The following is a 21,181-nucleotide window of genomic DNA, read 5'->3' as shown; positions in this document are numbered from 1 at the left end:
ACTGTAATTTCCAATACCTTATCCACGTATGGTCACCAAATAAGGAAAAAATGTATTGGAAAGCGAAGGCTTAGATCTTTGAGGAAGCCCAGGAGAGACATATTGCTTCCATTTATAACAGGAAATCAACTGAAAAGTTGTAATTGACAGAAAGGGAGGGAGTTTATGTCCCTTGAGGTGCGCTAGGATCAGCAACAGGCAAATGGTGTAAACACAATAAATCACGGAACAAGTCGTTTAATATGAATTTTTTTTTAGAAAATAAGAATACAATTTTGTAAAGTACAATAAATATAAAACACGAGCGTGGCTGTGGGGCACTGGTAAGGAAACACCCTGCTCCTTTTTTGAGAGAGTTGATGAAAATATATTTTGAATGGGAAATTAGGTTTCCAGGAGTGCTTATTCATAGGCTATTGAAGGATCCAATTAAACTGGAATACACTTTGCATGGCTTTCATAATCATAATGATTGATTTCGGTGAGTTTACTCTTGACTTAACCCAATATAATATGAATTAAATCAAGCTGCTTATTTTCCTGCTGTGTACCCAGATATGTCTGTCCCCTTTGAATGCTTTGAATTATGTCTTCTGTTTTATTTTTGTTTTTTTTTTTAAGAATAAAATAATAGTTTGTGCTAAGGAAAACAAGTAGGTCAATAAATAGCAGAACCAATAAAGCCTGGCTTCCCACACGTTTGTGTCTTGTGGATGTCTGAGCTTGATGTAGAGCTGAAAATGTAAATTTGTTTTTTAATTACAGTTCTTGAATTGATACCTAACTTGGTCTACAGCCTCTCCTGCAGCCTCGTGCTCACCCTCTTCATCCAGCTGCTCTGTAGAAATGGAATTATGCTTTATTTTCTGGTCTTTCCCATTTAGCAAGACCATATAATCTTTGCTGTTGAAGAGGTCGCAGTCCCCTTCAAACTCGCCATGTGTACTCTATTACTATTATTATTACTATTATGTATAATTTATTATTTAATTAATTTGAACTGGCCAGTAGATATAGGATAATGCCAGACCACAGCCAGAGCAATGTCCAGATGCCACCTCCCCACTGCACAGCACTAACTCAGCATGCCCTCTTCCTTCAACAGCAAACCATTGAGAGCTACATCTTGGTGTTTGTGTTGTAGGATGGAAGAACAGATGTACGTTTTTTCTTGGTGGTAATGACTGTATGAATATTCTTTGACTTGTTATGGGACTCTTGTGGCACTTGTCAAAAGTCTGACTGAAGTCAAGCTAAATCCCAGGGTTTTACTGCCCACTGTGCTACTTACCCTTTCTTTACTTGGCAGATCCTTGTTAGCCTTCCTTACCATAAATTAATTATAATTCTCTTGTCATGTAGGAAGGAACTTTCAGTAAAAGCCATAGTTTCAACTGAGGAGACACGCTGCAAGTCTGGAAGGGTAGATAGCTGGTCTTTAACAGTAAATACTTCCCAACATGACAGAAGTTAAACTCTTGAGAAAAGTCCTGACCCTGTTAATTGTTCATACACACTGCCCCTGTGAAACTATGTTAATGGAAGGAGTTTAAATATTGATAGCATTAAATCCAATTATGATAAGCCTTTTTATTTAGTGCCGTTTCTGCATTAGCCAGTCCATAAATATTTTAATAATTTCATTTATTGTATGTTTTTTTCATCCACACAATCCTACCTTGTGTTAAGTTGCCCTGTTAGCACTTTCCTGAGTGTTGCATTCGTACTCAATACTGACAGTTAGGAAGATGCCTGTTCTCCATTTCATGGCCGTACCCAAATTTATGCGCTTTCAAATTAAACCTGTGCAAAAAGGGATGATCTCCATTTTGTAGGGGCAGTGCAAATGCTACAGGATATTTTAACATGACAGCAGGTCGATCAAGCTATAACGGTCTCCAATTAGCACTTGCAGAAGCTGTGAGCTTTTTATAAACTTGGGTGAAAGATTATGTCTTGCCTGGAAAACCATTAAAAATTGATTTCCTTTGATAATGTAGGATAGGAATGAGACAAACACATGGCCTCACACAGGAAGGAGCTTTTGCAATTAAAATTGGACACACAGAGCTCAGAGTTCTAACACAGTTTTTGCCAAATGTTAGTTTATTTTTTTTTGAAGTGTGGTTTTTCCTTTCTAATGACCATAATGAAGGGTAGTGAGGGCTGCTTTGCCACGATATACAGAGATTTCTAAAATGTAATTTTAATGGATTTTTGTTTTAAAAATACAGATTTGTTGCGTGTTGAGCCCCACTGGAAATTTATGCTTCTTTTGATATTCCTTTCACTTGCATACACCTACACTGTTCTATCTGCTAAGCATCTAGCTAAGTTGTTAAGTAGCTACTGAATCACAGAATAGTTAAGGTTGGAAAGGACCTTAAGATCATCTAGTTTCAACCCTCAAATGAATGATGCTTCCATTTTAGCCAAGTGTGGTCTCATTGTTGCTGCCTGCTTTTATTTCCATGTACATCAAATAGTAGATAAAAAAAAATTATCTGTGCGTAAATCACTGAATTCCTTTTACCTTTTTCTTCTGCCGGAGGAGATCCAGATTTTACAGTCATTAGCTGTCTGGTCCTGTTCGTTACACAGTACAGTATTGTAAAATATGGTAATGAAAAACCTAATCTTTGAAGGAAAAAAAATGTGAAAAACTTTACCGAACATCTTTACTTCTTGTTTTATTGCCAACTAGAACTGTCATTTGCTTGGATCTTCAATGAATATCCATCATTTGTGCAAGAGGACAGTCGGCGATTTGTATCTCAAGAGACCGGTCACCTCTACATAGCCAAAGTGGAGCCGTCAGATGTGGGAAATTACACCTGCGTTGTAACCAGCACTGTGACCAACAGCCAAGTTCTGGGGTCACCAACGCCTCTAGTGCTGCGCACTGATGGTATGACTTCCCTTCTGCGCTGTGACTAATACATCTAGTTGTCATCTGTGAATGTTTTTGTCTCTTGCAGTGTAACTTTTCATGCATTCTCAGAATATTGATTGCTTTATAAGAAGATAAAGTATTTTGTGTTGCATGCTTCTCTTTCTCTGTGAAGCCTGGCACTGAGTTCACTTGCAGGTCCCTATGATTCTCTCTGTAAATGGAGTGTGAGAGAAGTAAACTTGATTTTTAATGTGATGCAATACTAAAGTGAGAAAAAAGTCTTTTAAAACTAAAAAATACCTTTTTCAATTGTCTTCTATAGGTGTGATGGGGGAATACGAACCCAAAATAGAAGTTCAGTTTCCTGAGACACTTCCTGCAGCTAAAGGCTCAACTGTGAAGCTAGAATGCTTTGCACTAGGAAAGTAAGTTTTCAACTTCATCCATACTGAAAGTTGAAGCAACATAAGGGTTCACCTACACAAGAGATACGGAGTTCTGGCAGTCATACGTGGTCTGAAGATCATATTTTGGTCATCATAATGATGGCCTTGGGATAAGAGGGCAGATTTTTGGAGTAATTCTTGATTTTGTTTAGAACTAAAATGCGTATGTTGCCAATGCAGGAATTTACGTTTAATTTCAAATTATTTTGAAATTTAATATCAGTGCAGTTTTGCATATCTCCTTAGACCTAACTCAGCTTTCTCTGTGTAGAAGGAGATGAAGTCTGTGAGTGAGAAGTCTCTGTTTTACTGTTAAATGTACTTGATGCTGTCATAATATTGTTCTTCCTTTATACCTGAAGTAAAGATTAAAATGCATTTCACTTCTGAATGATATTTCACACACAGTTGATATCTTTTCTACTTCACAAATGATCTGAGAACGCATTTATGTTACGGTAAATGTATTTACGTACCACTTTGCGGTTTATTTGCAGACAGCTTTGTCAGATGTTCGTAATTGTAAGTGCCAGATTGATAACTTGATCCCATGCTATTGCTTTGGCTCCTCAGCTAGGTGAGTGAAGGTTTTAAAATCAGAGAATGACTGTTGTAGGATAGGAATTTCAAAAGACTTGCCTTGATTCTCCTTCCATGGCAGTCACTGGTAAATCTCACCTGTCTTAGGGGGAGCCAGTGAAGAGTTACAAGAAATTGCCGGACATTCACACAGATATTCTTGAAAAATTCAGTATCACAAATGACAGCAAATGAAACAGAACCGGTGTATGCAAATCTGTTGCCATAGTGTCTGCCCATCTGTCATATACAGTACGAATACCACTTTTAACACAAGCTTTTAGTCACTTCTGAGTTAAGTATCTAATTTTGACAATCACATACTTTATGCAAAGCTGTTTAAAATCCCATTATTCTCCCTTTAGCCCTGTGCCTCAGATTAACTGGAGAAGAACTGATGGTCTGCCATTTCCAAGTAAAATAAAACTGAGGAAATCCAATGGCATGATTGAAATCCCTAATTTCCAGCAGGAGGATGCAGGACTATATGAATGTATTACTGAAAACTCAAGAGGAAAAAATATTGCAAGAGGGCGTCTCACTTACTATGGTAGGAAACTTTCTTTCTCCCTGTCTCCCACTCTTCTTTGCACATGAAATGCAAACTACCCTAGGGTACTTTGGGATTTACAGCTTCTGCAATACTACCAAGCATTTGTGCTTAAAAATCCATCCATGGCATCTTAACTGTTCGCAAAGAATGAAAACTTCTGCACAGGTTTTTTATAACATTTCTAATAAATGCCCAGGCTCAACAGGGTTGCCAAGTGTAGTGCATTTATTTGCACTGCAAGTGTAGTGGATTTATTTCAGGGATCATTTAGGCCTTACATTTACAGGAAATGCAAATTTTTCTTGCTTTAGGAAAAGGTTACTGATAGATATTCTCAATTCTTTGCTTTCAAAATGCCAATTTTATTTTAAAATTAGTAAATAAAGAGATAATACAATCCAGCATAGAAAATTAAATAATAAGAGATTTAGTAACTTGGAAAAAGACAGGGTCTCTTGTGCATTTAAGGCTATAAAGTGAAATGAGTATCAGCAAAGCACACTGGTAGTGTTTTACAGCTAGAGTGATTTGCAGCAAAGTGGTAATTGACAATTTTTGTTAAAGCCAGATCTCAGCAAATACAATTTTCTTTAGGTAAATGGTAATTTTAAGAGTGTTTCAGACTGTGCTTTATAATGTTACCCTCATGTAGGAATATTTGAGGAAGGAGATGGTTTTTATGTTGTGTAAAAAAGCACAGAGCATATCTACTCTGCAGCTTTGAGCAAATGTGCTTTCTGTTTACTACTTGTGTATGGGAAGCTGCTGTTTCCTAGAACACAGAGACTGCTGCAATGTAGATATTACCAATGAAGGTTTTAGTTCAAGACACAGCAGGTTTTATAAGGTTTATAAGGTTATAAGACTTCCAGCTTCTCAATATTTAGACTGAATCAATGCCCCATCATGGAGTTGGACCAGGGGACTTTGAGTAGCCTGAATTTTTAATATACTAATTGCAATTACTGCTTTTTGAGAAATCCTATTAATAACACAGAGCAAATAGACCGAAGATGCTTCATCTGCCACTGTCATCTGTCATTCCAAACTTGGCACTATGCATTTGATTCTATAAAATGACTTTTATTAACTACTGGAAAGTTTTCGAACAAGTTGTGGTTTATATCTGGCTCAGTATTTCTACCCAAGTTTTAAATCAGGGCAGTTGTAAGACACAGTGTTAACTACATGCAAAATTGAGTAGGTTTGTTCATTAGTCCTTGGGGTATAATTACGATAGTGCAGAAGCTTGATATATTTGGTCTGCTTCCCAAGTTCTGTTTGCTCAATAAAGGAGCTGAAATAAAGGATGTTGCTAATCACTAAAAGCAGCAAGTTGCAGTTTTGTGACAATGTGAACATTTTCATTACAAATCCAGAAAGGGAACTGAACCCTTGAATAGAGTTCATATTCCAGTATAAATGTCTGCCCATCTTAGATTCATCCCTTATATGGATGTTTATACTGAAAAGAATAATGAGACCTGTAATGGCATTAATGGCACTCCAACTGTTTCGTTTCATTTGTTCTGCTTAATGAAACCCATTCTGCAGAATTAAGTAGATTTAAGTAATCTTTCTTATTTTGTTACTTGCTTTGTTGTTGCAGATAAAATGCGAATAAGTCAGTATTCAGGATGGGATCATTCTAACACTTTTTGATTTGGAGGATTTTAATTCTGTCTATAGCTTAATAACGTATAGCTGAAGTTAGTATTTTCTGATGGCTTGTCACTGCACCTCTTACCAAACCTCAGAAATCTGTCTGGTAAAGAAATTTAACCATATGCCACTCAGTCTTCCAATAAAAGATCAATGTTTAAGGAAGTTGTTCTAAAAGCAGATGAGGATTTGGGGAAACTAATGCAATATACTGAAGACTCAGACTAAAAAATATCCATCTGCCAGAAAGTGGGTACCAGTACTGGAAAGATGACACAAATCTGTGTGGTAATGTTAGTGGTTGTTGGCTGCTGTTAAAACACTTTATTGGTAGAAGTGCAAGACTAATGTCTGCTAATCATATACAGAAAAATACAAGCATTGCAAATGGACAAATGCCATTTTATTTCAACAGTGACATCTTTTATTTTCCTGTCCTCAGTAGAACAAAGCATGTTTCTGGCTTACCCAAAAAAGAGTCAAGAATTGGGGTTAACATTTTCCAACGTTATGTCGTAGTGAAATAATGTGGAAAGTAAATTAGTGGGAGAGGAAAAAGACAATAATTTTCCATGTGACTGAAAACCAGAATGTTTTTCTTTCTTTACAGATTTGAAAGATTCTTTGTAAGGGAAATACAAGCTAATCCTAAACAAAAGCTTGAAACATTTCATTGCTTTGCTGTGAAGCAAAGCATTCTTATTTTCCTGATTAGTTTCATGAGCTGAACCTGTAAAATTTGAAATCTGAAAATTGAGTTTTTCAGGCCATAAATTCTTTTGATTAAAAAAAAAAACACAAAACCAACCCACTTATGTTTGCCATGCTGTCCTGCCGCTTCTTCCAATCATGAATTATGGTCTTCAAACCACAAATCACTTGAATGTAGGCTCAGCTTTATTCATGACCATAGCAATTTTCTCAAGAATACGTATAAATATGTTTGGTTTAGAAGTTCTGTGCACATCTGTAACTCTCGTCATCAAAATGAGTTGTGGGGTTGTTTTTTGTTTTAATTTATTGTGGGTTTTAAATATAACTCTCAACCCCTAGTTGAAGGCTATCATTAAAACAGATACTCTAAAACAGATATTCTGAGTTCTTTCATACCATAACTAATAGGCTATTAATCTTTCATTTTTTCTTATGAAGCATTTTAACAAGAAAAGCCCAGCATCAAATGTTCAGGTTTTTGTCCTTTGTACAGTTCCAGCATTTGTTTAATGCCAGTTTTCCCCTCCAGGGAGTTCAGAATGTGCTAAAAATTGGACGAATTATCTAACTTTGATTTAATATAAAACCTGAATATGTAAATTATTTGGTTTCACTTTATTAGTATATTCCATTATTATTGCTATTAGCCCTTTCCATAAAGAGATAACAGAGGAAGAAAGACTCCATGTTTCATGGCATGGAAAAATGAGAAGAGATAAAACAATTACATTTTTGTATTTTAAGATGCAGTTAAACATAGAATCATAGAATCACAGAATAGTTAGGGCTGGAAGGGACCTTAAGATCATCAAGTTCCAACCCCCCTGCCGTGGGCAGGGACACCTCACACTAAACCGTGTCACCCAAGGCCTCGTCCAGCCTGGCCTTGAACACTGCCAGGGATGGAGCATTCACAGCTTCCTTGGGCAACCCATTCCAGTGCCTCACCACCCTAACAGGAAAGAATTTCCTTCTTATATCCAACCTAAACTTCCCCTGGTTAAGTTTGAGCCCGTTACCCCTTGTCCTGTCACTACAGTCCCTAATGAAGAGTCCCTCTCCAGCATCCCTATAGGCCCCCTTCAGATACTGGAAGGCTGCTGTGTGCCTAGAGATATATGAGGCAATTAATTTAAAGCATAATTGAAGAGAAGACATTCTTAATTAGTATGTGCTGTTTTAATGGAACTCATTCTTGACACTGCCAAGGCAAAATGTTTAACGGGGAGAAAAAAGTTCTGCTGCTGTGGTCTGTGATAGCAGAGGCAGACAGCCCAGTAATATGTAATTTTTGTTGTTCATGGAGATGTCCTCAAAACATTAACTACAAGGGTTGAATGACTAAATAATATTAAGGAATTGCTGTGTTTGATCAATATAGATTTTAATTGTTGATTCTGTCTAATAATTTAATTGCCTTGCTACAGAGACAAAACTTACATCTCTTTTTACATACTAAAACTTTCCTCAGTGATGTAGCAATTACCTGTAACTTGAGACCTTCTTATTTTTGAGTTGAATACACGTAACAGACATCTTCAGGGATGTTTTAGATGCTTCTCTAGGCACAGTTTTAGTAGAAAAGTGTAATTCATGCTTAAGATCATTTGAAGATAAATTTCATCACTGTGGTAGGCACTGGAATGAGTGTCATAGCCTGACTTTCAGATATGCTGCACAGAAAAAGGAAGGTTAAATTTTCTGGTTGTTTTGGGGTTTTTTTCCCAGTATGCTTCATAGCTGCTTTCTCTTGAACTATGGAAAGTTCCTTTTGACTCTGATTTATTGCCCAACTGCTGAGCTGTCCAAAGGTATTTTCAAAGGAGATTTCCAGTCCAGTTTTCATACTGTATATTTCAAAGTAAAGGTATGTGCATAAGCAGACTGCATCTTATGTGCAAGCCCCAGTTAGGGACTGTTCTGGAAAGGCTTCCCCTAGTCCTCTGCCTCCAAGCAAAGGCGTGGCAGACCTCAGTACTCTCTGGGAGAGCACAGTGCCTAGACTAAATCAGGGGCCTGAAGCTCTACCTTTTCTTCATGCTGTTCTGTGGCTTACAGAATTAAAAGGAGATTTGACTTGGACCTTCCTACTTTGAAGGCAGTCCTGTATAAAACCACGTGTTGACGTTCACTGTGCGTGGTACCTCACAAGCTACTTGCAAATTAAATCTTGACATCAGCTCCTTCAGCTGCTTCCAAGAGCTTCGTCGTAGTCACTTATAGCAGTTGGTCTTTGTTCACATCAACCTCCTCAAACAGTCATTGCAAAGGGTTTCTTAAAGTATGAAAAAATGGTGCTTCCTTATGGCCTACAGGGATGGCCTAGAGCATAATGGAACAACATTTGTTTTCTTCAGGAAGACCTGCCAGCTCTAATTAGCTGGAAGAAAAGGGTGATCATAGCCACCAAAAACAAGATGACTGAATCTTCTCACTGGGATAAATTGTACGAAGTTACGTACCTGTATCACTTCTTGCCAGTGGGACCACAAGTATTGCAAGGAATATATTAGGCAAAAGCAGCTGAAGCACAGTACAGGTTGGTGCTTTTCCAAGTGACTGACCATGAGGATGACAGATAACCTCCTTTAGAAAATCAGTTACCTACAAGTGTCTCATCCTGAGGGAACTCTATATGAATCTTTTATGAAGATCATACAGCAGGTTCCTAAGAATTCTTAATATTATCATACAATATGGATTCCTGTCACAGTCTTAGATCCTGCACTACAAACTCCATTAACTTCCAACCTCTTGACTTACAGGATATCATCTTTTTTTCATCTCAATGAAAATATGTTACCTGCTTGCATATTACTTGCTTAAGGAGGAAGAATGGAGTCTCCTCAAAAAGATCTAACTTACAAGCCAACACAGTAGCTCCATGAGAGAATGAGGTCTTGTTACCAAGTCATTAGTCTCCCTTCAGGAGCACGGATGTGGCAGTGGTGGTGGAACCAGATGTTCTAAGCAAATGTGCCTGACGGTGACTAGACCTCAAGAGGATTAAAGCTTTATATTCAGAATCATTTAGGTGCAGTCAGACAGAGCTCAAGAAAAAGAACATTGCTGGGCATGGAATGTCATGCTTATGCTTTGAGAGGGTGGACAGGTCTACTGATAGATGACCTGTGCACTTCTCAGCTGCTGCCACGTGGACCATCTTTATTTTGGCCAAGATTCAGAGCATTCAGTGCAATATTCCCAGCTGGAATTGCCCCTGTTTAGCTGCCTTTTCAATTTTGAACTGATTAGTTGAATTGTTCTTTTTCAAAGAGTTTCTAATACTTTCACAGCCTTTTTTAAAGACTTTTGAGATGTGGCAGATTGAAAAGGGTACTTTTCGTTCTGCTGAATTCCTTCATCAGTAATTTAAAGAGAAAAAGAGCCTTCCTCAAGAAAATCACTGAAGTCTACATCAACACTCTTGCCAATGAACAAGCACCATAAATTTCTCACACTGTGGCTTAGATAGCTCTGTTCTGTTCATTTCTGCTTTGAGCGGTTGTCTTTCCCACTCTTTCCATTTATCATATGTACCATGGAGACTTCAGAAGCCCTCCTATAGAGACTGACATGAAGAGTTCTAAGATGAAGATTTATGGTGTAGGCAATGTTTTTCTTATTAATGGAATTGAATCCAAGATCTGGAACTTGAAAGTAGGTTATAGTTAACCTACTTCCAAGTGAAGACAGGCAGCAGATGTGAAATACTGCACATGTATGGATTCATCAATAATTCAAGCACTGTTGCTTGTTGCATAATACTTAGGTATGCAAAGTGCAGGAAGCATGCCGACGTGGAGTCCTGAGCTTATCTCACCTTGACACATATGGGGTAAATGACACAAGATAAAGCAATGGCTCTTTCTTGAACTCCAGTGTTGTTAACAGTAACTTTCAAGACTGAACCAGAATTAACATCAGTAAGATACTACATTTGTCTGGGTCAGGTTATCCAGTCTTTTAGACCAGACCTTGATAAAGAGATAAAGATCAGTGAAATGTGTTAACCCACATTGGGGTATAAGAGATGTACAGAGCAAAGGAACAGAAGGTTTCACTATCAGCAAATACCGGTTGAGTTCCAAAACCTCCTAAATTGGTATCTCAGTGAATACATTTTAGTAAGTTCTTTTATGAGAAGATAATCCTAAGTATGTATACGTAAATCACAAATAGCATTAATCCTTGATACTATAAAAGCATGATACTGTATATGATGATGTTGAGATCCTATCGCTGCATTGCAGAATATATAACAGAGAGAAAATTCATATACTAGAAAAGAATGAATCTTTTTTTGATGAAGTTAATACCAACTCCCATCCAGCTGTTGGTCTGCTGGTTTTGCACCTATGGCAATGGGACAGGTTCAGCTCTCAACTGTACTGTAGACATCCCTCATGTCTATAAGCAAGTCATTAATTTCCCTGGTCTGAAATAATTGCTGGTATAGCTCCATTGTAGTAGGAAGTTCAACAGGAATTGATCTGACCTTCTGTGCTTCCAAAACTCACCTATAAAATAATATTTTTTCCTAATGTATCACCAGTTATTCCCCACATGCACACACACATATGTGTGTGTGTATATATTGATGGTATATATTGATATATATGTTATATAGATGTATATGTGTTATATACATAGATATGAGTGTTAGGAGATTCTCCTAAATTACCAGTTTAGGAAAATCTTTAATCAGATCGACTCTGGAACATTCTTCTCCCCTTAGCTATATATTTTCAACCAAATTTCATCATACTTGTTATCTATTTTCTCCATATGCAACGGCCATTTTCTTGGAGAAATAGCATATATAGGTATTACATATCTCCATATGATACATGTAATTCTTGGTAAATGAGTAAGTTCAAAGGAAATTCACACGAATTAGCTGTAAAACAGTATTGTGCCGTTGTGTGAAATAGCACTAAAGGAATATTCTTGTATTTCATGCAGCGATATCTGTTTGCCAAATGACTTTTTTCCCCTCTACCTTATGAAAGCTGTAACAGATGTTTTAAACTTTATCTTTATAGTTGTATTTTAGGTAGTTCTGAAGGCTGTATGCTATTAATAGATCAAGATTTCATATAAAAATTAGCTGTTTTAATGGACTTTTTAAAGGTCATATTCTGGTTTGCATCACTGAAATGCTGTGATAAAACTAATGCTTTCTAGAACAGTCTCATATATCCACGTATTCATCCAGTTAAGTACCGACTAGAATTAGAAAACAATTTAAATGGTATTTAGACCTGAGGCTGACATGCCATTAATTTTTTTTTTAGGGCTTAAAGGATTCTCTTCAGCATTAATTTGATGATTTAGCTACATGAATTTTTTAATTCGAGTATCACCACTCATTTCTCCATCTTACATTTACCTCAATTTCAAAGTTGTGTTGTTTAATCATGACTGATTTCAGTACTGGTTTCAATACTAGTTCAGCTTTAGTGATCTGTAATCTCAGTTTTCTTTGGGTTTATTGCTTGTAATAAAAATGTATAAAAGGAACAGGGAGCAATTTGTTTCTTTAGGTGACTTGAAGCCGAACCAGTGAGAATGTCTGTTGGTATAAACCAGTCTACACAGCAAACTGATGAGTGCCATGCAGATTAAACCTTTGATTTTCATATGGAACAATAGCTTTTTAGGGTCTTTGTTGATGAGGATGTATATTTCATCTGCAGCAAAACCTCACTGGGTCCAGACAATAAAAGATACTGAAGTTGCTGTAGAAGACACCTTATACTGGGACTGCAGAGCAAGTGGGAAGCCCAAACCATCGTATAGGTGGCTGAAGAATGGAGAACAACTGTCAATAGAGGTAACACTGTGTTTTGAAAACATGATGCTATGTAAAATTAACAATGCTTTATGTGAGAATTTGCAGAGGTCCACGTAATTAGTTGAATTACTGGTTTCTGTATGTTTGTTAAGAGCATCCAGATTGAAACATCAAAAATTGCAGTACCAGATGCACAAAGACAAATGGACAAATATATTCCAGCTAAAAGCAGATTCAAAAACAATGATAGAAGCATCAGAATAAGTATGTAGGGAAAGATTGGAGAGGGAAGTTTAACTGAAGTTATACCTTAAGAACCATGAATAATCAATAGAGAACTTAAATTATTTTACTATACTTGCTGTTGGTGTTTTGCTAAAGGTAATGAGAAAACATATTCAAACTTCCTGATGAAAAAAGCAAATATCCTAAAAATTCACAAGGTCACAATCACTTGATGCAAAAATGAAATCTAAACTTCAGTGTGACACAGATTTTTTTTTTAATACAATTATTAAAATAAATTAATGGAGAGTAAGGCATTTGGTGACAGGAAAAGATGCTGTACTTGGAAGATAAGGTACTTGGTCTCCCAAATCAGAAATGCAGAAAAGCATCTGATACCCATATTGATTTTAAATCTGCCCAGTTCAGGTTATCAGGAATATAAACTATGAGCAGTAGCCCATCACAGGAAGGCATTTTGCCTTTGGCCAGTGCATTGTCCTCAATATTGGCACTCAGAGGTGAAGAAGAAAGAGCGACTGTTCCAGTAAATTTAGTGGATGGTTATGACATTTGATCTAAGCACTGAAAAACATTTCCTGTCAGAATGTTATACTTAGATGCTCACTCAAAGGAATGGTAGTGTTCTGTGGACAGGTTAAATACAAAATCTCATCTCAGTGACGAGTATTAAGTGCATTGTTATGGTATCACTTAGGTAATGTTCTTTTTTTACCTTGGTAAGTACAAAAATATCTTCTCTTGTTCAGTCTTCCCATTTTTCCACTTTTGAGTATTGCTGTTCAGCTTTTTGGCATGATGTCAGGGCATTAGCATGGCTTACTCTGGAAATATTTAAGGACTGTAAACTGTAGAACTAAGTCTTTGAAAGCTGGCATTGAGGAGACGTCAGAGAGGAGTACTCTGTGTACAGTGATCAGTTTTCTTCAGCTCGAGTGCAATAATTCTTCATGCTGGGTCTCCACCACCAAAATCTGCTGAGGTTGTTCTGCTTAGCTCCCCTTCTCCATCTTTGGTAAGGAAGAAAAAGAGGAGCAGCATGGGATGCTAGAGAGAGGATCAGGACATGGAGACTCAGGCTTGTTCCTCTTTGGGATTGTTTTGTATGTGGTCTAACTGGCTGAGCACCTTGCACTAAACTGGGAGGGGACCTGTCAGGGAAGGAGCTGAGCTAAGTTGTTCTGTCTACCCAGCTGTGGAGCCAGCTCTAGGTACATGCCCTTAGGAAAAGGCAGAAAGTGAGTACCATTGCATTAGGCCTGGTAAGCCATGTCCAGATCCACAGAAAAAAGAAATAATGGGAAAATGTTTTTTTTTTTGAGCAAATAATTTGTTGTTTTGTCAGTTATTGTTTCCCAGTTTTTCCTCAAAGGAGAAGCTCCTTTGGTTTTGTCTTTGTCATTGGTTCCTTTTCTAACCATTTCCTTTCACTCCATCCTCAGATTAGTCACTTCTTACCATAATTCATACAGCTTCCAAGAATAAACAAGGTCAGAAGTTCCCTGTTCTTCAGTTGCTTTGTCGGCTCTAAAGCACTCAAATACGTGTTTAATGACTTGGAATTTTTTCTGCATAGTATTACAGAGAGCTCATTAGCAAATGGCATGTGTGAAATCTCTAAATAGTACAAAATGCCAGTGCCATCTGTGTAGTTTGGATGCTCTGGTCTGTCATGAGGAGCCTCGTCTAGTTTTTATCCATATTTCTGGGGAAATACAAGGCTATTTGCAATTGCGAAGCCTCTGTGAAACTGAGCAAGTTCGAAGAATCGATTTCATACTGTGTTGCCAAGTCTCCGTATTTGATCACCATTTCCATACCATGATGCAGTCGTGTCACTTACTTTGGAGCTGTTGTTATGATTAGGCTGTTACATTTACCCCATTTTTTTGTGTTTATGCTGTCCTATTTCTTACTTATTTTAAATTTTCCACAGGGAATATATCATCAATAAAGATATTTTTCTTAATATTCAGGGAAGGATCCAAATTGAAAATGGTGCACTTACAATATCAAATCTAAATCTGACAGATTCTGGCAGATACCAGTGCATAGCTGAAAATAAACATGGTCTCATCTATTCAAGTGCAGAGCTCAGGGTTGTAGGTAAGATTTTCCTTTTTCACTAACGCACAAGCTTCATTCTCCCACTCCACGCCCCCTCCGCCTGCCTCATGTTCTACCGCATCATGATCTCAAATTTAACTCACTCAGCTGTTATCACTGAAATAAACATTTTTGTCAACCTAATATCTTTATCTGCAGTGCCCAGGAATTGTCTCATCTGCTTCCAGAGGATTTGCAGTCCAATCATTCATTGCTTTAAAACGGAACACAGCTAAATTATTCATTAGGGGGAGAGCAGAGATGGGAGCTTGGACACGGGCCTGAAGATTAAAACCGCTTGCATGGTCTGGAGGCAGCCCTGACTCCACACATCAGTCAGCAGCACTAACCTCCTGCACTGCGGTTCCAGTGCTCGCTCCCAGGGCAGCTACATCATTTTAACAGCAATAGGTTGCTCTTGTGTGCAGCCTTTCTCAGTTGAGGGGACAAGGGGTTGTTGCTCTGTCATTCAAAGAGTGCGTGCTTCAGTCTAAACGAGTGACAGTCATTTGAGGGAAACACTGAATTTGGGACTGCCTTACATGCTCATATGCTCGTGCAATTTCTACCTCCAATGTAGACTGATTTCAAAACAGAGGCCTGTAAGAGCAGTGTGTTTTGGGGACATGAGTTCTTTCTTTCCTATCATTGCGGTTACAGTCAATCAGCAGACTGCTCCCTCAGTCGTGTTCCCCTAGAATACTGAATTTCCTTTAGAAGTTCATTGTTAATATAGGTAGAAGCCAGGTGACTTTTCCTGACTGTCAGTTAATGAAAACAATACACACTCAGGATGCGCTGCGCTGTCATTTTATGTCATTAAATCTACCTGGTCTGGCATGCACTTTCACACAAAACTAGAAGCCAACCAGTACCCTGAGTTTTGATGGGACTGCTGGTGTTGACTGCCCTCCCTGAGCTTACTCAAATCAAGTATGCTCACGTTCAGCAAAGCGCAGTGTTAGGCACGTGGTTAATACTTGTTGGGTTCACTGAGCTTCACTTCAGCTGAAGTTCCTGTGATCTCATGTGCAGGCTTCATTAGGTGATGTACTTTGCATAACTGAGACCTTTATTTAGTACCAGTATGAGGAGGAGATATGCATAATTCTCCAATAGAAAGGTCTGTTTGAACTGACGAATTCAAGTTTTTAATTATGTTTGGAATCTGAGAAGTGTCATGTAAGCTCTGAATAGTAGTAGCATTAATATTATTAAAGATGCTTTATTTCACTGTTACTGTACCTTCTCTTTGTAGCTTCTGCTCCAGATTTTTCCAAGAATCCAATGAAGAAACTGATTCAGGTTCAAATAGGCAGCACGGTTGATTTTGAATGCAAACCCAGAGCTTTCCCAAAGGCCAAAAGTTCCTGGAAGAAGGGAGGAGAGCAGCTACACGAAAACGAAAGGTATCAAGTTACATTGGTTTATTTGTTTTAATCTTACAAAAAGCTTGTTTCTGTCTTTTAGTGCATTAGTGTTGTCTATAGATTGAAATAGTTGTAAAGTCTTTCTGAAGACTGTCTAGCTGGTGGAGTTGTTTGGTTGGTTTTTAATCGTCATTGTACCTGAGCACTGAGAGTGCATGCGTATTGCTTTCTTTAAGGTATAGGACAGGTTTTATTTTCAGGGTGTTTTTAGAATATCATGAATAAAGAGAACTAGACAGTGAAGAGCAGTGGAATACAGGGAGAAGTGAAAGCATAGGAGTCACTGTAGAACATGCAGAAGGAAAGACAGAAAATGGTAATTAAATTGCCTACTGAAAGAAGAAATGCTTCCCACCAGGATGCAGCTTTGCACCTCTGAAATAAATAATTTGGGGTGATGTAATAAGCAGAATTAGCAAGAATTCTCTCCTCTGACCTGGCAGAGGTCAATTATTGCCCCGTATTATGGTTATAGTGTGTATACTTGAAGCATCTTGTACTTACTCAGGCTGTTCATTGCCAAGCATCTTGTATTATAAAACCTTTACAAGTTTTCTCTGAAGTACCTCTTATCTGCAGTCATTACGCCACAACTCGGCTTTGTTCATTCCAAATTAATCTGGAGTAGCTTCTACTCATAGCAGACCATAGTCCCCCAGGTCTCCAGGTAGAGAGAACAAAGGATGCAAACCGTAGTTGCCTTCCTGTATGTTCCTCTGTGATGAAAAGCTGGCCTAAGTCATGTATATCTCTTGATGGATGAACTTCTGTTTTATTCTTATCCTCCAGAAAAGGAGGATTAGACAATTAACCAAGGTTGAATGCACTTGATGCTCATTTAACTCATCAAAACCAGAAGACATATCAAAATGTGATGCAACCTAGATAACCCCCTGAAAGATTTATTTGTTTTATATACGTATATGATTGTTAACTGATCTGTAATACTGGACAGTTGCTGTGTGTTGGCTGTAATGGGTTCTGTGCTCCTGGCTCTAATACCTGTCTGGACACAGATTAATACAAGGGATTTTGAGATCATGTGGAGGAGCACTGATTCAGCTGTAAACAAATCCACCTTTATCCCCAAATGTTTCTAGATTTACCAAGACCAGAAAAAGACAGGAAGATGCTGAAAACTTTAACTTCTCTGAAAGGCATTCCAGTGTAATTCTCTTAAAAAAAAAAACCACAAGTTTTAGCATCTTTATTTGGGGCGAAATGATGTCAAATTGGGGGGGGGAGAGGAGAAATAATTCATAAAATCCTGTGTGATTCTTAGAAGTATCAGTTACTGGATTTGTCTTCCCTACAGTCTGAATTAAGTATTTTCATTTCATTTTGTGTTGGAGTTTAAAATGCTGTATTGTGGGAATTAATGCATTTACTTACCAGGACTTCAATGGGAGCTTTTTTTTTTTCCTCTCCCCTGGCTTTCTTGTTACTTAATCTGGTTTAATTTAGTTTGAATTTGATTGATACATAAAAGGCAGTTTCGCCCCACTTTTCCACTGCTCCTTTGTACAGAAGTGCTATGAACTGGAAAGCAATATGTTTGTCCTTATTATCATATCAGTAAGGATCTAAAATATTTGGCTTTTCTGCTGAATAATCTGTCAAATAAAAAAGGCAGTGATTACATAGTTTGTTTATTTTTAGTAATAACTTGTTCCCATTGACAATGCCTTTTCAATGCCTTTTCATTCATTAACAGTTTAATTAATGACACCAAGTTTCAAGTGACAGTCTTGTGGTCTTGGACCTTGAGACATATTCCAGTCCTTGGCAGTGTATGTGGTTACACTGCACTAACAATTCAATTTAACAGGATTTTGGTAAGGTAGTACTATATAAACCTATAGATAGGTCCCCGCTCTGTAAACCAGCGGATATGGGACAGCAAATGCAGAGTAGCTTGAATACTCGTACATCACAGATACTAAAGTTGATAAATCTTGGATTGGCATCTTGGAGCACCACTTGCTGTCTAGTACCAGATAATAGTTGTTTTGATAGCTGGAAATATGAAAATTTGGGACAGGTTGTGACAATAGTAAAAATTTATCAGTATGAGAAGTACATGCACTCATTTCACAGATGGATTTCTCCATGGTCAGTTATGACTAAGGTAACTAATAACAAATTACAGTGCCACGAATAAAACCTGACAGACTGGGCAGAATTAATGGAGAGTGTAACCCTATGGAAGTCCCTCAGCTGTCTGGAAGATCTGTAATACAAAGTATGTTCTCCCAGTTTGGGTGGGAAAGGAAGACTTTGATAATTACACCACCATGGGCCTCTCAGGTCAGGAACCCTGAAGTTGGTTAATCCTTCTTCCCATTCTCAAAGAGCATGGGCATGAGTTGAGACATTTGGCACTTGTAGGTTTTAGCTGGGGGGTGGTTGGGTTTATGCCATCCCTTTGACTATGGAGAAAAAGAAAATTTTCTCAAAGATTATTTTGCTCCAGAGTTAGGAAGAGATGATTTTGTTAATAGTTTGATCTGATGACTGAACAGGTCCTAAATCGGTCTCCAGTGGTGCAAATGGGCATGTGCCGAAGCATTACTCCATCATTTATCTCTGGTTTACAGGGCTGAAAGTTTCTGCCATTTGCCAGTGCATCAAAAATGTGCAGGTTTTGGAAATGGAATTCAGTTTGAGAGTTGCTGGCCTTCAGCAAAATGTATTGGAAAAACGACTGCAGATACAGGGAACACTGAAGGATGCATTAGTTTCTTTAAGAGATGTAGATCACTTCGTGGCAGCGGGCCAGCCACAGTACATCTGTTTTATCACAGTGTGTGAATATCTAATAATTTTAAGTATACTAAAAGCTTTGGTTTGCCTAATGTTTGAGCAGGAGGGGTAGGCCTGTTTCTGGGTTTAGGGTTTTCATAGGCTGTGTGCTGCATTTACTGTTTTGTAACTGAAAAAGTGAAGTATTTCTCTTTGGAATTTACCAGCAAAGATTTTATTTTGACAATATTTTTGTCTTGGATTGGTTTGGTGGTTGGTCTGGGGGGGGGGGGGGGGGGTGTTTGTTTGTTTGGGTTCTTTTTTGTTGGTTTTAATTTGGGGAAAACTTGAATCTTAATTATATTTTGGTTTTAATAAGCCTGTTGCTTAATTATTTCAGGCAAGCTACACTTGCAGATAGCTCAGAGCACTCTAAATGTGATTTGGTTTAATTAAACAATAGACATCTTCTGGTCTATACCCTGATGCTGGTGTTTCCTTTGTTTGATCTCAGGCTTTCTCAACACTGTTGGGGTTTTATTTGGTTTTGCATTTTTCCTACTGGAAACTGCTTCAAACTAGATGTTGCAATACAAGGCTTCCCAAACATACAGATAGCTAGAATGTCCAACAACTCAGTAGCTTGCTTGCAACAGTAATTGATATATCTTAACACCTTTTATGGATGTCATTATAATTACCTGTACCGTGTATTAATCATGTCTCCAACACATTTAAAATACTCATAAACCATATGGTAAGATTTAATTAATTTAAAATGTTCCATCTAATATAAAGTGCAGCCAAATATTACATATTTTCTAAAGTAAGTTAATGAGCCTGTGAGAGGTCGGCTGTGCCGAGACTGGTGAAGCACATCACACATATGCTTCCAACACCACCATGTTGGCTCAGGTACCTCAGTACTCTGGAAGACTCAAGGATGGTTACTTTCAAATGCAAATGATTAAACCATGTATTTATAACTCTTTCTCCCTCAAATAAGATGCTTTTGTCTGTTGCTCTAACAGGCGACTTGTTATATCTTCTAATTTGCATCTGTTAATGTCATTATTGCATCATCTTTGCCCAGAGGAAGTGGATCTCAGCTACAGCATGAAGTGTTGCAACACCTTTTTTTAAGAGAATACAAAATTCAATTCAAAATAGTTAAGAAAAGCAACTAAAAGTTGCATTTATACCTAGAGGATCTTTAACTGTAAAGAGCAGTGCAGCTGTGGAAGGAATCCATGTAAAATGCACTCTCCATGTGGCTGTAAGGGTTAGGTGAATTTGCTGTTAGGGCAGGGAGCACCATAACTACAGAGCCATGATAGACTCCCACTGCTGGGGTCTGCAGTTAGTGAACATGGGTTTGGAGGATCGGAGAAGTTAAGGGTGAAAGATAAGATCACCGAACCCATCAAACTTGAGTCATGTGCTGCTGCCCTTGTTTACCAGCTTAATCATTCTCTGAAATACAGATTCAGCTGTATTGCTATTAAAAAAAAAAACATAGCCTTGCAACACTGTATTATTTATAATCTACCAGTATAAATAATTAATGGCAATGCAGCTTACTGAAGCATATACCTTTTATGGGCCAACTTTCATTTTGGGAATGCAATTAACTTTTAAGATGGCGCATTCACCAGGGCTGTCCTAGCCGTGCTACTTGCACATCTTCACAGGCCTGCCCTGCAGCAGTTTCGAGCTGTTACCCTTCATCAGCTACCACAGCACATGTGGAGCTTCGCATGAAGAATTACTTACACTGGACTGTTAGTTACAGTGCATGAAGATCAGACGGAATCTGTTGTTTTCAAGTGAGCTTTCTGCTTTTCCCAGGCTTGGGACAAGCCTTGAGAAGAAAGGCAGTGATCCGAGCTCCCACCTAACACAGCAGGCTTCCCTGCCTACTTTTTGTAGTACATATTTAACTATAGAGAACTGAATCTCAACTGGGACGAATGATGGAGCTCCATTAATACTCATCTGCCTCAAGTATGTAAC

At 38.0% G+C, this 21,181-nt stretch overlaps 1 protein-coding gene across 1 annotated transcript in view; it reads left to right on the top strand.

Annotated features, from left to right (window-relative positions):
* Positions 1 to 21,181, top strand: part of LOC130606504 (contactin-3-like) — a 102,203-nt gene that overhangs the window by 63,452 nt on the left and 17,570 nt on the right. The window contains exons 4-9 of the mRNA XM_057422914.1: positions 2,705 to 2,908; positions 3,216 to 3,318; positions 4,284 to 4,468; positions 12,547 to 12,683; positions 14,867 to 14,996; positions 16,255 to 16,405. Of these exons, the coding sequence (XP_057278897.1) occupies positions 2,705 to 2,908; positions 3,216 to 3,318; positions 4,284 to 4,468; positions 12,547 to 12,683; positions 14,867 to 14,996; positions 16,255 to 16,405 (910 nt within the window). The remainder of the gene's footprint in view (positions 1 to 2,704; positions 2,909 to 3,215; positions 3,319 to 4,283; positions 4,469 to 12,546; positions 12,684 to 14,866; positions 14,997 to 16,254; positions 16,406 to 21,181) is intronic.

Source organism: Pezoporus wallicus, unplaced genomic scaffold (genome assembly GCF_028554395.1).
Source record: "Pezoporus wallicus isolate ANWC-B61680 ecotype Strahan unplaced genomic scaffold, APGP_CSIRO_Pwel_v1 contig_7073, whole genome shotgun sequence".
In the NCBI taxonomy this organism is placed as follows: Eukaryota; Metazoa; Chordata; class Aves; order Psittaciformes; family Psittacidae; genus Pezoporus; species Pezoporus wallicus.
Note: the sequence above shows the minus strand (reverse complement) of the source record. Positions and strands in the feature narration are given on the sequence as shown.